At 41.9% G+C, this 17,546-nt stretch overlaps 1 protein-coding gene across 2 annotated transcripts in view; it reads right to left on the bottom strand.

Moving 5' to 3' along the window:
- The window catches only part of CSGALNACT2 (chondroitin sulfate N-acetylgalactosaminyltransferase 2), a 31,897-nt gene extending 15,494 nt beyond the window's left edge, over positions 1 to 16,403 (bottom strand). The window contains exons 1-3 of one of the 2 annotated variants that reach the window (XM_071563954.1): positions 16,306 to 16,352; positions 6,839 to 6,915; positions 545 to 1,762 (exon numbers count right to left, since the gene is read on the bottom strand). In XM_071563954.1, coding sequence (XP_071420055.1) covers positions 545 to 1,202 — 658 coding nt within the window. In that variant the 5' untranslated portion in view covers positions 1,203 to 1,762; positions 6,839 to 6,915; positions 16,306 to 16,352. Of the gene's footprint in view, positions 1 to 544; positions 1,763 to 6,838; positions 6,916 to 16,305 lie in introns of both variants that reach the window. The other variant, XM_071563952.1, reaches the window with a different exon arrangement.
- Between the last annotated feature and the right edge of the window lie 1,143 nt (positions 16,404 to 17,546).

Raw genomic sequence — 17,546 nt, 5'->3', positions numbered from 1 at the left:
CTGTTCAGGACACCAAGTTCTGGCATGGCCAGACAATTAGCCTCCCAATGCTCTCCCTCCAGTTGAGTATGCCAGCTCCCTCAAGACAGTCAAAAGCCTGAATATTAACTAAAAGTGGCACAGAGATGAGTGAAGAAAAACCCTGTAGCTTCATACTGGATTGCTTAATTACTCTGCAACAAGAAGCAATTTCTCCCACTCATTGTCACCAGTTTTACTGGAAGTCTCTCGGTTATTTAGTACCATAAGCAGTCGTGTCATACTGACTTCAGCTATAATCTATTAATACCTCAGTATTTTAAATGGATACAGCTTCCCCCGTACACTTCTTGTGGTGAGCCCTTCTCCTGAAATTCACTCCTCACTCCCTACTCAAAACACAAGATAATGAAGCAGTAATATTCTCATCATTAGAAATATAGGTTCTTACTGTGTAATTACTGTTTAAGACTCCATTCAAGTAAGTAAACACTTTAAATTACAAACACCATTAAATGCCTGTTGTAACATTGTTAGTAGCATGGAAAGCATCTAATAAACATACCTTCTATAAAATCATTTTCACTATATAGCTGCCTCTCTCCTACTCCATCATCTTCATCTTGTCCATCTTCTTCATCTGGATTATTGATAACTTCTAGGCCAGCCTCGATAACTTCCACCAATTCATCTCGTTTATCCTTTCTAACAGGTTTCTCTTCTGGATGCCGAGTGAGCCCCATCTCCAACTGGAATACTTTCACGGATGTAAAGCTTTCAAAAGGAATGACGCCATATTCACTCGGCACTTTAGCCCCCATGCTCACCTCAGCTTTGTCAATCTGGGAATGAAGAAACTCCAGGAGATCATTGGATGTTTGCTCTTTGGTGCCCTGGTAGTTCATACCATTGACTTTTGGGGTCTTTTTTTCCTGGAGGGACTTCAATTTATCACTCATTTCCTGAAGCTCTTGCTTTAACTGGGCAATCTGACGTTTCAGACTGGTAGCTCGGTTTTGATAATGCTCTTCTTGTTCCTGCAAGAGAGCTTGATAGTATTCTTTACCCATGTTTTCGCCTACAACACCGGGTAAAGATCCATTACCATCTGTTTGTGGAGCACACTCAAGCAAATACATGAGCAAGACTAAACTGAACAGTAAAGCAATGCCCACTAATAGCCAACGAGTCCTGGCTTGAATTACTAAGCCTCTTCTGGGCATTCTTATATTATTTCTGTTTCCAATCCTGAAAAATGACTTATTTGCTCACGGTTTCCAGGGAACATCACCCCAGACTCCAAATCTCAGAAAGAGAGAGAAAGCATGGCAGTAATAGCTACAAGTTCTGGTAACGTAACTGATGAGTAGTTTCCAACCTTTGCCTTAATCAGGTGTCATTGCAGACATGTAAATCTGAAGTTCCCATGTCATCCATAACCATCAACTGTAAGTCTGGTTGACGCCATACAATTTGTTCAGGATTTCCTACCCCAAACACAGAAAAACTGCAGAAAGGGAGGAAGATGAAAGACACCAGTAAGGAGTCATCTTTTCATTTCCTAATTTAGCCCTATTTGAAGTTCTGTGAGGAAAGTCTGCAAAAGTAATTTTATAGGCTTTGAATAGACAGCAATTTTCCCTCCACTACGTGTGTGAGCAGTCTACAGTTTAGCAGTTTTCACTGGCTAGTCTTGCTTCTCCTCTAGCACTTGAGTACTTTATTCCACTTCCCCTCCTTTCCTTGGAATCTGTGGTTTGAGTCAGCAAAATGAAGACAGAACCTGAAATTAAAAGAAAGGTGCATATTAGAACTCTAAAGCAACCAGTCATTTGAAAAACACATGAACAAAGTTGTAACACATGGATGCAAAGGACTGCTGGTCGAAAGGGTGAGAAAAGGAGAAACAGAAAATATTGCATTACCCATTAGTGACTCCCTTTGACATAGAGTCTGGAAAACAGTAATATGGATAGTATAATGAAATGCATTTGTCACACAGAAAGTTAAAGCAGTAAAGGTTCTTTTAGTCTCATCAAGTCTTACTTGTTTTAACTCCCTCCCTTCCTTCTTGGGTTTTTTGTTCTCCTCTAAACTAAAAACAAAAACCAAACAAAAAAACCAACAAAACAACAACAGCAAAACCCAAAAAGCCAACCAAACAAAAAACCTCCCACCAAACAGAAAAAGCTAAGAATTCTTTCTGAAGCAGCAGATTCTTGCAATTTAGTTTTGTTTTACTTTAAGTAAATATCTTTCAGGGTGTTACTATTCACTCATGAATTAAGTATTGTTTAAATATCAAAGTTTACAGAAATAGTATTTCAGATTAAGTCAAATTTCACAGAAATTAAAATTCAAACGCCAATTCCTGATTGATGAAAGGTAGCCTTAGATTATCCTTCACTAACATTTTTTTATTTGATATGGTTAGGCGAGTGTGAAGCGGCACTGACCATTTCCATGGGTCACACTCTTACACCACTGACCAAATTAACTTTGAGGAAAAGACCAAGGAAAACAACCACAGTCATGCAAGATACCAAAAATCCCACTCATGAATGACAATCAGCTAAACGTTTTATGGGCCTCTTCAATGACAGCATAAAAAGCTAACAAATAGACTCAATGCATGTTAGTCTACTTTCTCACATCAATAAAATACTTTTGTTTAAAATTTCCTCATATAAAATAAGTGAAGCTCATCAAACCTTATCTAGGGATCTATTAGGTCTACATCTATTTTGACTGTGTTAAGCAATTATGGTTTGGGGGAAGTTCTGAGACATCCTGTTTAGTTTCAGTATGTTTATGAGACTAGAAAAAAATTGTCCACTCCAATACTCCTCATATATGGGCTGGACAGACTTATCTAGCACTGCCAGAAGCCACAGAGCCCGTCTTCCTTTGGCCTTGCAAATAACGTCGGGATGCCAAGATGCTTTCCATGTGTTTACAACAAACACTTTGCAGTGTGGCTCTCCCATTATGTCTTTGTGACACTTCTCCTTTCCCATTCAACTTCCAGCATCAGAATACTGCTTTAGTGAGAATTGGGTACCCCTCCTTATCAGTGGTATCCAGATATTCAGTATCCTCATTTGCAAGAAAGCTCCAGTTACAAGGCCTGACATATTAAGTAATTTATTCATGCCACCAACAGCAATGCCTGAGACACCTGACCCCAAGTTTGCAGGCATGTCATGCACACTAAGTTTGGCAAGAGCTGAACACTTTGGAGTTGTTCAGCTCAAGACTACAGGCCTGCTTGAAGCAGTTTTGAGTATCCCTAGTGCTAAAGTGCTTTTTAATTAACTATTTAGGTAGCTTATGTAGAAAATTTTAATAGAGCAGCTTAAAGGCAACAGATATGCAAAACAGAAGCTTTTTGAACTCATGGAAAGCTACTGGAGACTTTGATACAAAATAACTAAGTTTTATCAACTGAATACTAGATAACATCCTTATAAGTCCAAATAGAAAAGAAGTTAGTCACTCCTTACTGCACAAGCACATTATATAAATGCAAATTAAATGCCTATAAAGAGTGATCAACACCAGATGTATCCCTCAGACTACTGACCAGTGTCCAGATGTGGTGAATCATGGAGGAGAGAAGAAAAAACAATCTACAGGATAAAGCCAGTTCACAGAAAGGAGGTAATATCATCCCAAGCTTTGTTCAGTATAGCTGACTGTATGATGGTTTTTTTACATTTCTAACTGAAGTCTTGTTCTGTTACACTGCAAGAGGTGAAGCCACAATTAATCATAAAGAACCATACATTTCTTTAAATGTTGCTAGGTGCTAGACCGTACTAAACCCACTCTGTGCAGAAGCTGGCACATCTTCAGTCCATAAAGGCGTATTGAAAAATGATCAAACTACCTGACTTACATAAAATACCAAAAAATCACTTTCCAACTACTTTAATTGCTGTTAACCAATAAATAGACACCCCTGAAGCTGGGACGTTTGTTTCCTAAGCCTTGGTATTCAATACTTGCTCTACCAACAAATTGCCCTGTGTTCAACTTTGAGTCACTAAATTTCTTTAGGTTTCCTTCATGTCTTAGAAACAAGTGATAACAAATCTCCTGATGTGGTGTCAAGAGAACACAGTGTACCAGGAGATTAAGATTCCCTCAGGGAATAGCCAGGGGCAATGAGGGAACAACTCTGTTCTTCATAACTTTATTAACTGTGGCCAAACATCCATTATCATGGTGAGCATGGATTAAGGAAGTCAACACGCCTCCACAGGGACCCACCACTGGCACAGCATCCCCAACGCAAGAACAAAAGCTTTTGAGTATCTGCACATTTCTGAGCCTTCCCACTGGCACTTCACCTGTTTACATTAGAGGGCTGTTTGCTGGAGTGCTGCCTTAAGGGGTGGTCAGGAAGAGATACAATAAGCCATTTCTGAAGCAATAAAAACTACCTGTGCTGGGCTGTAAACAGCTCACTAGTCCTTTTCCTGCTAGGCCCTAATTATTCCTTCATTAGCTGAAACCCTTTATCTAGTGGGCTAGTGACAATCCTATTAACAAGACACAGAGATAGGCATTGTTTATTTATGTTTCACCAGTTTTGAGCAACACCATAGAGAACAGGCATTTTTCCCACTACAGCTTCCCAGTGGCCTTGAAAGGCAAGGAATGTTCAGGCAACCAGTTATGTTGAACATTAGAATTTTAAATTACACATGGAGAGTTGAATGGGTAAATTAGCTTGCTAAAGCTGTGGGGACTGAGCCAATCTGAACAACTATTTTTTCCCTTCAGTATTACTTCTGCTGAGAAGAGTCATAATAAAGGAGTCAGACACAGATTTCACCTCACATACTCCAAAGAGTGAGTGAAGCCAGTAAGAATCTTTCCTCTTATCAGAAAAAGGAGAGTTTATGAGATCACTATTTCACTAGCCTCTCTTTTCAGAAAAAGCCCTATTTTTGCATATTTACAACACAAATTTGATATTAATTAGGTCTGGCACAGCTCTGTTTTAGGAATTCCAGTAACTACTCCCAAGCTGTAGAATATGATTACAAGGAAAAGCAAGCTGTGAAACCCCAGGACGAGCAAAGGTACGTGGCATCCCAAGAACTCCAGCAGGGAAATTAATTGTGTTATATGGAACATTCTGAAGTTTATAAAAAAAGAGAAGGAGATTACCTGGAAACAAGCAATCATGCTGAAGTCCCTGGAATTTAAGTGTTTAAAGATCGATTTCCAAAATTTTAAATTGCACATTCTGAAATTTCACTTTACTTCAATTCTTCAGAACAAGTCTATTTGCAGTAGTCTCTATGATCTCCAAAGAAGGAGACATCTCAGGCTTATACAATGCTTATAAAGATGTGCAAGCTTTCCAGAGGCAACTGGTTGTTAATTCTTTCTGCATTTCCAGGGCCTTATGTATATTCAACTATGGAAATGTTTCTGTTCCTTACAAAAGAGTTCATTGATTCTCTAAGCACAAGGGAATAGACTGGCATGCTAATTGAAAATGCTTTTGATTTTTTTTATTGTATTAGCATTCTGTTTTGGTTCCTTGTTGCAAAGGATGAGCATATCTTTCTGAAGAGGAGAAACATTCACAGATAAAGCAGTGACCTAATTCAGTATGCACTTGGCTTCCTGCCAGACTGTATGGACATTCCTTGTGTGAGTATGCTTTACTTTAGACATGTACTTTTCCCTCAGCATGCCCTAGATGGTCACTGTTTAGCTGCTTATGAAATTCCAGCTGTAGTTATTTTATTGTTCATAATTTCACCCAGATGCCACAGACACTCACTGTCTTAAGCCTCCTCCACACACTCATTCTTCTCTTCTTGGCAAGTTATACAAAGAAAACATAAGGTCTAATCTCATCCCTTGACTATTCCCTTCTTATTCTGAAGAACAGTGTCACTGAAAACGGAATAGCTTGTGCATGTTGGAGAAACACAGCACACTGTTATTTTCTCACTTGCTGAAACCAACACAAAGCAACTCGGGCATCTGCTGTCGCAGACAATCTTTACATAAACCCTAGAGCGAGAAACCTCAAACCATACCTTAAGTACACAAAAACATCATCTCTGCTTAGACAGTTTGCTGAGGCATAGCCTCAAAAGTGACAAAGAAATTTGTTCAGGGTTTTATTACACAGTTCTAAGTTGAACAAGTACCAAAGTCAGATTTTTCAGCTGTTAGGAAGAAAATCAAAGAAGAGAAAAAAACATCCACAAGAAGAATTAATTAAGGGCCAAAGTTCTCATTTTCCACAGAAAACTAATCAAGAATCTTACCCTCACTGGACTGACTGTAAACAATAACTTTTTATCACAGTTCTGCCATTTGATTTGCCTTCAGCTACAGCTTTGCCTCCCAAGCACATGTACACACACACATGCACTGCTTGACAGGAGAGAAACTGAAAGCCACTATCAATTTATGGAAAGATGACCTCCATTCAATAAAACCAGCAGGAACATGGAAATAGTCAGAAAATATTTTAATCTTACTGGTTTAATATTAAATTCTTAAGAATTTGGAAGTTGTGCTCATATACATTACAACCACTGCCCACAGTGTATCAATCAGCACATGCAGCAGCTTACTTTCAACTTTTTTAAAGTTTACAACATGATACACTGTTCCAATTCATCAAACATGCCAGTTCAGTTGGTAAGCACTGAACTTCAGCTTTGCTACTCACATTACCTGATTGACAGTGAATTTTATTTCCAGCTAACTCTTACGACTTTCATCAATTTCCTCATGTCCTCCTCTGTATCTTCCCAGCATTCCCACCCTATGGCATACTACCTTGGCATGCTCCCATAGGCAATACTGTATAGGACCAAACCTGCAAGAGCACTTGACAGCAATCCTCAACAGGTAGAGCAGTTTCTGCAGAAAGTGATTCCTCCAGACACTGTAGATCTAAACCAGAAGGACAAAGAGCTAAATTAAACCCAAAACAATGAGACATTTGCCTTGGGAGACCAGGTGACAGAATCAGCTCTCCATCACATCTAACTCAATACGAGAACCTGTGATCCTTAATTCTTACAAGCTTCTTGGTTCCATATGGTTGATGGAAACAAAAAATGCATTCTGTACTTGTCCATCAGTCACAGCAGACTCCAAGCAGTACCTGACAGGCAGCTGTTTGTCACTGCAGGCAGCCCCACCTGGTTGCTCGGCAGCCAACAGCCCAGCGTAATGCTGAGCCAGCAGGGTAGCACTGCTCCTATTCACTCAATTTTGGGCTTCTGCGTCTGGTTTCTTTGTTAGACACTCCCATTGGTGAACATTGCCAAAGCAAGTCCCACGGAGGGGGGGCGCAGAGGCACAACGATGACTGCACACTGATCACTGAGCACCTCAGCTCATTTTTAACTAAGGATGTGGGGAAATAAACCCCCACCACACAGCGAACTGTACACATTATGAACAGCCTGTGATGAAGCCAAAGCAAGTCCATTTGTGTGGAAACTGCGGAATTAAAATTGGAACCTGAAACCCAAACAGCTACACCTGAACTACACTGGTCAGTATTATCCCATTTCAGATAAGGCCAGGAAATATGAGTCAACTCACAGTCACTTCACTGTTTTTTATGAAGAGAGACATCTGCTTGGCAAGAAAAGCTAAGTAAAATGTCCTAGGTACGACCAGCTGAAGGAGTTTTGTTTGCTTGCTTTAAAATTACTATTGAATACCTATCATGAAAGGCTCACTACCCTCAGCTTCCACAAGATAAATAACTTTTCTATTTTACCCACCTTTTCCTAAGTTTATGTTACTTAGTTTGTGGGTTTCTGCACTGCTGTAGGTGTTATTCCTCTTTTTAAATTTGGCAAGAAAACCACAAACTCCAAGTTTGGAGAAGCATGCCCTTCTTCCCCTTATCAAAAGGGAATTAAAGGAACTGCAGTATTATATGACTACACTTATCGTGCCTACCCTGTTGGTTGTTAAAGTTCAACCTAGAAATGAGAACAGAAGTACAAGTAACTACTTCAGTACAATTGTCAGTGAAACCATTCCTAACATCTTGTAAGTAATGTTGTTTTCACACGAGCACTAGCAAGAACCTGGCCTACTTTTACCACATGCTTTGTTAAACCGTTATTAACAACACAGTCTCCATGAGGGCCGGCATAAATTAGATGGGCACCTAATACAGCAGCAAGGTGGTTCCCAGGCCAGGGCACGACACCTGAACAACCACACCTAAGCTGATGGCAGCACTCAGGGCTGTTCACTGAGGGGTGGCAGAACCTCCAAACAGCACGTGTGACCCTGTGCACCCAGTCAAGGGCAAAAGGACTGCTGTGCAGGACAGCTTAAGCAAAACTACATGACAGTTCTTTCAGCTTATCTTCAAGGATGCGCAGTAGTCTCCATTAGAGAACATGCTGCAAAATGTTTATACTCCTTTCAGGGTGATAGAGCAACAGCTGCAGCAAGAAGCAGAAATTAAACTTATGATGGCAAGAAGTCTTCAAAAAGATAATGCTATAGTAGAGCTTTTTTGTACTAGAAAACAGCCTGCTTTAGAAAGCCAGAAAAAAGTTACACTGCATCAAAGGGAACAAGGTGAAATATTCTTCAGACATCCAAAGTGTCTAAACAACTTAAAAGGCCCCAGCTAAATATTTCCCCCATGCAAGATGAACATGCTCCAGCAAATGCAACAGAACAGGAGAAGGTAAGTGGTGATCCCAGCTCAGGTAGCACTGGCACAGCATACCTACATTTCCGCTAATGCCATGTTCCATTCATTAAAAACAAACACAACACAATTGTCCATTGGGGAATGGTAACAGGCAAAACCAAAGAGGTGAGAATAATGAGGCTTTCCTGCAATTGCTTCACCTAAATTCCACATCTACATACACATTCTAAGAATCAAGTTGTCTTCTGTTTTCTCACATCTCTATCATCTAGTTCTCTATGTACAGAGATTGGGATAACATAGTTACTGTACCCTAAGCATAATGAAAATTTAAACACCAATCTATGTAAACTCTTCTGCTGTTTATAAAGGATAACTGTCATTCAAGCTCATACATGGAGCCAGTGAAAGATTTCCCACTGTGGGAGATAAGAATAAAGGTAATGAATCCAGTTTCCTTACACTGAAAAGCAAGTCTGAAAATGCCGTAGAGCAAAACATAATAGACTTTTTTTTACCCTGTGAAGAGACGGAAAAAGATACCCAAAGTGTTCTTTCTAACAGTTGCTCAGCTAATTAGTCACCATTGGAAAAAAACAGTTAGAGACTTAATCCTGTGCAGGAGTTAGGTTGGGGGTTTTTTTTCAGTTTTTGGTCATTTTCCTATGGTAAGAATGATAATGTTTTCAAGGATGTAAACTTCCAGACTATGATGCAGCTGTAGGGATTGAAAATAGAAGTTAAATTCTCCAGTGCATCCAACTTTCTTAAAAAATTTTCAAACTTCTATTAATTTAATAAAAAAGAAAAGTTTAATTGGACAACCGAATACCACAACAATGTTCTCATGGAAATTATGATTTATTGTCAAATATTTGGGGAGCCTTGGACCAGGAAATATTTGCATAAAAATCTCTTCATGACAAGTTTCAAGAGCAGTAAGATTCCTGAAGTGACGACTACAAGACATTTGTGTGCATTCTGTCAAACTGGTAGTTTGGTCTGAGAGTTTAAAATAACTAAGACCAGTTTAAAATACTACTTGATACAGAAATACTGAGAAAATGCTGCATTGAAAATCAATCACCCACAAGGCTTTCCTTAAATAACCTGAATCAGCTAGCTTAAGTTCACACCTAGTTTTCAAAACTGTGCTCCCTTGGCCCTCAGTCCATGATCTAAGACAGAAGGAGGAACACAACCTACAAATGTTTTCAGAATGGCTAACAATCAGCACAGTAGTTTGGGTTCTGCTTTCAGCACAACAAATCAGCCACCAGACAAGAAAGCTGGATGCCAAACAATTGAGAAACATCTGGTGTGTTCCAGAAGCACAGCTAGATGCACTTATGTCATCTGTAATTTTTCAATTTGACATTATAACTAAGCATTAACTTATGCTTAAAAGACTAGCAATACCAACCTTCACTGAAAGCAGAGAAACCAGCAGCTTGTCAGAACTATCTTGATATTGCCTTGCAATGAAAAAGCCACAAGTATGAAAAAACAGAAACACCACTCAACACTTTGCATTACTCCGCTTCACCTTCCTTGTTTTGTTTTTCAAGTCCCTGAAGTCTCTCTTTGAACCATCTGGAACATCTTTCCTCAGGAGATCATGATGATTTGGAGGGGAGAGAAGCCAGGAGTTTCTGTAAACCTCTGCTAAGTTTTTGCAGGTTCCTTTTGTTGTTCTTTTGTTGTGCTCACGTTCCACAACTTTGGGGGTTTTTTTGTAAATTTTTTAATTATCTTGCTTCAGAGCAGGGGCATACAGGTTGTTACCGCACATACTTGTCACAAGTTCCACATTTATCATATGGTCATAGTGACAACAACTTCTATGACTGCATCTGAACACTGGTTTGGAGTTTTATACCTTCCCCTCTTGTCCCTTCAGACAGAAGCTCAGGGCCTTAGCCAACTAAGGAGGAATTCTGAAGAGTTAGATGCAAAAAACTCAAAGTCACTGGTTTATGTCCAAAGTCTGGGGGAGAAAAAAAATCCAACTTGAAGAAACATGCTTAGTAGCACTAACAGCTTGGATGTTAAAACCCAGTCCTTCACCAAACACTGGGAGTGCTGAGGCAAAGTCTGTCCTGCAGAGACCTCTCACTGGAATGTCATTTCCAGACCATGCTGGGAAGAGGCAGACACCTGTCACACCAGCCTCTGTCCAGCCAGCACCAACTGCAACCCACATCCACCCTCCTACTTCACAAATTGTACATCTTTGCTGCAGAAGACTTCTGTCTGCATCAGCAGCTCCCAGATCACATGAAAGATGGACTAAACCACTATCACTCAGGAGCCTTAATTTCTCACTCTACCAGAGCACTAGGAAGACATGCAAATCATCTGCTGCCCCGTGGCTGGAATATCAACAGTGCTGAGAAGTGTCATCATTTTTGACACCACTGTTTGGAGAAACCTTTAAGAGATAACAGAAGTCATCTGAAACCTGTCACTTCCAACACTTCCAGGACAGATTTTATTTCACAGAAACTTAGCCCTCCATATGATTCCAGAGACTCAGAACTGTGCTCAAGACTAATATTGTGTATTTTCACAATGTTTCAAAACACAAGCTCATGGGCATCATTTCCTCTGCTTTAACTCAGCAGTGCTCCCAACAAGCTTCAATTGCTTCCTGTGCATTGTTGTTCCACACCTGCCCTTGCAACAGCAACACAAACTCAACCCAGAAAAACTCCTTAAGTATTATTTCTGCTGTTTCTACAGAGAAGATTCACACATGAAAACACCAGACCCGTACACTGGAGCAGCAGAAAATCTGCCTGGTTAGATGCCTTGCTACAATTAACTACCACATGTCAAATGTCACAGGACATACCCACAACATCTACAAACAGAATTAGTTGCAGCATCTCAGTCATGAGCTTTACACTTTCAGTTTCCTGCAACTATACACTTAGAAGCCAGAAACTGTCCTTCCACATCTCTTGCAACTGGCATCTCAAAAACTGTTAGGGCCCTTTTCCTAACATGGTTAACTGGGACTAATTAATATAAAATTACTCTATGTTCATATACAACTTTTTGGAGAACTCAGGTGTCGTACAATTTTGGTCTTGTTTGAAAGCACTGATCTATTGTGTTGAAAAAAAGAAAAACAATTCAGACACACTAACCTCTTTTTATGATTGATGTTCACTTGCCAAAGTTAAGTACAAAAAGCAGGTATCTATAAAGAATAAAAAACCCTAAGCTGTTTAGCAATGTTACTAGGAAACACAATAAATGCAAGTTTTGTGTTTCTAAGCTACCTTTAACTCCTACCTATTCTGCACTGAATTATTTTAGCTCTGAACATGTGAGAACCAGCCTTACATTACGTTCAGCAAAATAAGGGGACTGTTGCTGGCAACGGCCATTGAAATTAAGTGGGTAGAACCCAGAGGATTTGTTAGCCATGAAAGAATTTTACCTTTGTTCTACAACTGGCCTATTGGTTTCCTTGAACAGAAATTCCCTACAGTATGCCAAAGGAGACTAAAATTAATTTCCTTAGTTTTTGGGAGAACAAGTGCCAAAAGTGTCTTCCCGCACAATCTTCTCTCAGCATCCACCCAGCCAACCTGATGCTGCTGAGACAGCTACACCTCTTCAATTCCACAGACTTCTTTAGTTGCCTGGCATGTACTTGCACTCAAACTCCCACTGGCATTTAGGGTCACTTCTGACCATAGTAGAGAAGCTGATGGGAAGCCTCAGTTTTGACAGCACATGTGCTGGCTGTCAGGTACTGATCCAGGCTTTCCAGACAGCTGACCTAAGTGACATCCCTACCAGGAAGCCCAGTAACTGACTAGGATCCTCTTTCAGGAGCTGCTTCATCAGTGACACACCACCATTTAGTACAAGGAAGGAAGAAAGAGTAAGAACAAAAGCCTTACAGGTACCTGCCCTTTATCACCCACCTACTCCATCAGTGAAAGAATTAAAGGAGGGAAAAGGTGAAAGAAAACCAATCAGAACTGCTCCTTCTGTCACCCACCAACAGGCTGCCAGCAACACTACCCTCAAATTCACCTGCTAAGGAGACATGCTTACCCTCCACTGCAAGCTGGAGAGGCAGATGGGGTCCATACCAACAACATTCCAGGGTCACAGTAAGGGCTAAAACAGGCAAGGAGACCCAAGAGTGTGGTGCTGGAAGCCCCCTGTACTGCAGGCAGCCACAAATCAGTAAACAGGCCCATTACTATAGTTACTTCTTATTACAGCTGGAGATGACTTCCAGGAAATGGTTAGATTAAAAACTAAGTGCAACATTTCCTCACATGATAGCTTCTGATAGCCTGTCACATTTGGGTGCTCTGAACTTCACTCTGAAAACACCAACACTGGACGCTTTTTCCAGCACTCACAACTGCACTCGCAGTCTGAAATGGCTTGCCAGTTTTATCAACTTGCTAATAAGAGTTTTAGGGCACGTCGTTTGTGAATGAAAAGAGGCTTTAAAAACAGGTGAGGTTCCAAGATATTACTCCACCATACCCCATTCAGAAATAATTGGGGAGCAAGTGCCTCCTGCCAGCCTTACCATAAACAAGAGCTGTAGCACGGACAGCCTGTGGCCAGCGCAGAAAGAGTACAAGCTTCTCAACAAGCATTTTCCTTTTCCCTTGAATCTGATCTTTAGTGACTACATACGGCTTCCATTTATTACCTCGTTACTCCTTTTTAAAAAGTTTCTCAGCTAGTAGTGACCAAAATCACCAATTTAGATGACACACAGCAAAAAGTGTAAGATAACCAAGACCTACTAAGCAGAATAACCTGCCTGTCTACATTTTTAGGTATACACAAGATACCTGCAGCTTTACAATAACTTTTTTAAAGGCTTAGATGAAAGCACAAGCTAGCTACACCTAAAGAAGGCCTCAGACAGTATCCTGTTCCATTCCTTTTGCACCAGAAGAAACCCAAGACTGGAGAGCTTCAACCTAAAAATTAAGATCTTCAACTTGAAATTAAGGTTATTAACATGACTCCACACTTTCATTTTGGTTTGGGTTTTTTTTTTTAAATAAACCATAATATTAATGGCTGTGCTGGGCATTTCTAATCATCATTAAGAATGAAACAGTTCTGGCAAACAGTAAGAAGTGCCCTTGCACAAATTCTTGCAAGCTGTGGTTATAACTCAGAAATAAAACTATATTGCCATTCCCTTCAAAAGGCATTACATTTCTTTATAAACACCCTGTGAGTTATGGTTTCATTTTCCATTTTCCAGCACTAAGTCAGCAAGAACATAATGAGATGTGTAGATAAAGCACAGGTTTTTGATTTTTTTTTTTGTGGTGGGATTTTGGGGTTTTTCCCCTAAAAAAATGCTCCTGAAACATTTTCTTTCCATTGTACCCTTTGAGAATTCTTTTCGTTTGTTGTTTTTAAAGAAAGCATTGTGCTTTCAAAATCCTTGCCCATTTGCCATTTTGTTTTTCCAGATGCAAGATTATTACGGCCTTTTTCCCATAATTTTATTCTGGGGAGGTGCTCCTTTAGAGGTTGAATGGGCTAACAGAAAGCCAAGGACATTATCCATTCCAGCACTTATCCAAAGCCTGGGTTTCATCCCACTTCTGTGATCCTGCTTCCGCATTATTTAAAGAGAAAATACTGCAAGTCATGAAGCTTACTTCATAACGACAGAGTGTTTCAGAGTCAAGAAAAATACTGTGCAATTTGTTTCCTGCAGGGAAAAAAACCTGGCTTCATATTTCTCATACTCTTCCTCCGCCAAGTTGTTTTATCTCTTGTAAAAGTTCAGGTCATTTTGGTGATCCTTTTTATAAAGGGATCCACAGCAAATTTCTGGCAAGTCTGAAAGTAGCAGACTGTGATGCAGGGGTTGAAATTCTTGCGCCACATATGCTTGTGGGTTTTCTTGGCAACAGACCACAGCTACTTATCATTTAACTATGCCCTCATATGATGTTTCTCACTGACTTGTGGAGACCCATATACCGAGGCTGGGACATAAAAACAAATAATTTAAATTCAGGAGTAACTTGATGTAACAGCACAATGTAACAGCTGTACTGACAGGTTTGGGAGTTTATTTTTATCCCTTCCTTCCCTCCCTTTTAAGCATCAGAAAGGCACTGAAACAAAGTCACAGGATCAAGAAAGGAGAGAATTATTCAAAATCAACTAATCATAATCACACTGAAGGTTTCACGTGCTTTCTCCAGGAACAGACAAGCCAAAGAATTTCTATTTAGACCATACAGTCATGTACTTCAAAAATCATTGTTCTCCCTTCCATGTTTAGCCTGCTGATGGTTTAGGGCAGTGGTGCTGCAGCAACACTCACTGTGGGTCTCCTGATGCTTGTGATAAGGACTTACTGTAAGAGTCTCCCATAAAAGCCTCAGGGTATAATTGAAGCTCAAAGCTAAAATCCCTCCGCAAAAAGCATCTACCTCCATTGACAGCTACTGGGAATACTTCCAAGCTGCTGTCTTTGACAGTGTTTGGGGACCCACTATCTAGCTAATAAATAAAGGGAAACCAGAACTTTCTTTCAAACACGGTAAAATAAGATACGAACTTGCAGCTAATGAATGCTGGAAAAGAAGAAACTGTTTTAAAAGGCCTAGCATTGTAGTCTAGGAAAAAGAAAACAGAAGGGAAAAAACAAATTTTTACTGTATGACCTTAACTTGAGGAATATTGGCTCAGTGTTAAAACAATCTCTCTTTGAGTTACCCATGAGAGCACTACAACAACGTTAGTCCTTATCTATCAATTTTAGCAGAAGAGATCAGTGTCTCAATTTCCACCTGACAGAGGGACTTGAAAAGAAAAAAGCACAAATAACAAAACCACAGGATAAAGTAAACATTAATTAACCAGTCATTGATTATAGTTCACTGAAAACATGTACTATCAAGTTTAATTTTTTGTATGCTCAGCTTTAGCATTTCTGAATTAACTCACTGCTAACAATGGCACAATTTCTTTTTCTGTTCAATAACAAAACGCCCCAGCTCTCACAATACAGGAGCATGGAATTTACTGAGCAAGAACGTGCCTGATTAAAAAAAAAAAAGAGAGGTAAACCACAGTTAAACAATACTCAGTATTTCACTGGAAATAATTAAGCGCCCTCTCATCATTGTTTCCTCTATTTTAGGGGCGGGGGGTGTTGGTGGAAGAGCTGGAGGTTTCCCGCAGTCTGAGCAAGTTACAAAGCCCCGCAGCCCGGCAGGGCGAGCCCCGAGACCAGCACGGCGCTGTCCGGGCCGCAGCGCAGCGGCCTCGGTGCCTGCGCCCAGCACGCCCACGGCCAGCCAACACAATGGAAACGCAGCCGTGAGGAGGCACAGAATCAGTTTATTGTTCAGACAATAAAACCCGAGCGGACCCAGTGCGCCAAGCCCCCGCCGGCAGAGCGGTCGGGACAGGCCCCATGAGCGGTCCCGGCTGCGCGGACCCACCGCCGCCCGCGGCGATCAGCCCGGGCCGGGGCACGGGGCCGGGCCCGCAGCGAGAGCCCTGCCCGGGGTGCTCTGGGGCGCCGCACAGCACCTCGCCCCGGCGGCGGGGAGGCGGCCGAGCCCGGCGGGCAGGTGGGGGCCGGGGAGCCAAGGGGGGCGCGGAGCCGCCGTACTCACCGCGCGGGCCGGCGCGGAGCCGCCGCACTTCCTGCACGCTCGGAAATGAGCGGGCGGGACCCTCCGCCGCGCCGCTTAAAGGGGACGGACCGGCCGCCCCCGACCGCCCCCGGGGCGGGGCCGGGTCCCCCCGCAGGCTTGGGGGGAAGCGGGGGCCGTCGGAAAGCTGCTGAGCGCCGGCAAGGGTGGGGGACTGGGATGTCCCTGTATCCGTCCCGCCCAGCGCCCCGGGGCGCCCTCGCTCCCGCACACCGTGGAGTGGGAGGCGCTCCAGGGAAGGGGAGCGGTCCGTGGTCGGTGCAGCCCCCGCATCTCTGCCCAGAGCAGGCACAGCCGTGGCACAGCTGCAAAGGGGTTCGTGCCCGGGCTTTGCGGCAGCCGCGGCGCAGCCGAAGCACAGGCAGCCCACGCTGCTCCGCGGCTCCCAAAGGTTCGGCAGCAGCACAGAGTGATGCCGATTTCTCAAATGTTAACAAACAGTGGGATTGTGATGTAACATTTATGCTGGAAATGCATGGTTTCCAGCAGCGAGCGGAATTTACTAGTAATGATTTTCTACTTATCCACGTATTTATTTACAGTTCTGGATTTCCAGAAGTACATTTCATTGCACTGTTTTTTTTTAATTATTATTTTTGTGCAGGGCTTAACCCGAAGGAAAGCCAGACTTACGCATCTTTCAGTCATGTGCCTGAATGGTGGCCCATAACAGTTTAAAAGGAAAGCAAGTGAGCTCGTAATGTTCTTTCACAACTATGTATGAAATGCTTCTGGTCACACTCATCACAAAAAGAGTCATATAAAGCCAGTAAAGGCTTGTTCTGTAACGTCCTGTACCCCCAATTTGACATCACTCTGCTGGATTGCCTATGAGTGCTCACGTTCCTGAAGGGCCGGCAGTAAGGGCTTTCCAGAACAGAGCCCCCAGTGGTGTCAGCGGCACAGGCTGCATCCTCTGTCACATATTGCTCTGTCGAGGTGTGCACCCCATTAGGACAGAGCAGCCCTTTGTCTTCAGACAGACGGAAACCCATTTTTTCGTAAATAGCTACACCAGACAGCCTGGGAGGGGGCTGAGCGTCCAAGGGTCGGCTCTGTTCAGTCTAATTTTCAAGTCCTCAGATAACAAAAGTCTTTCCAGGGAACGAACAGGGAAAGAAAACTTGACTGGTGTGACCAGTCATCATCCATCCAGGCACTTTCCTATCAATTGAAACTTGTCATGATGTGGGATTGGCACT

Source organism: Pithys albifrons, chromosome 9, assembly GCF_047495875.1.
Source record: "Pithys albifrons albifrons isolate INPA30051 chromosome 9, PitAlb_v1, whole genome shotgun sequence".
NCBI lineage: Eukaryota > Metazoa > Chordata > Aves > Passeriformes > Thamnophilidae > Pithys > Pithys albifrons.
The sequence above is the reverse complement of the archived record's forward strand: the minus strand, read 5'-3'. Positions and strand labels throughout refer to the sequence as shown.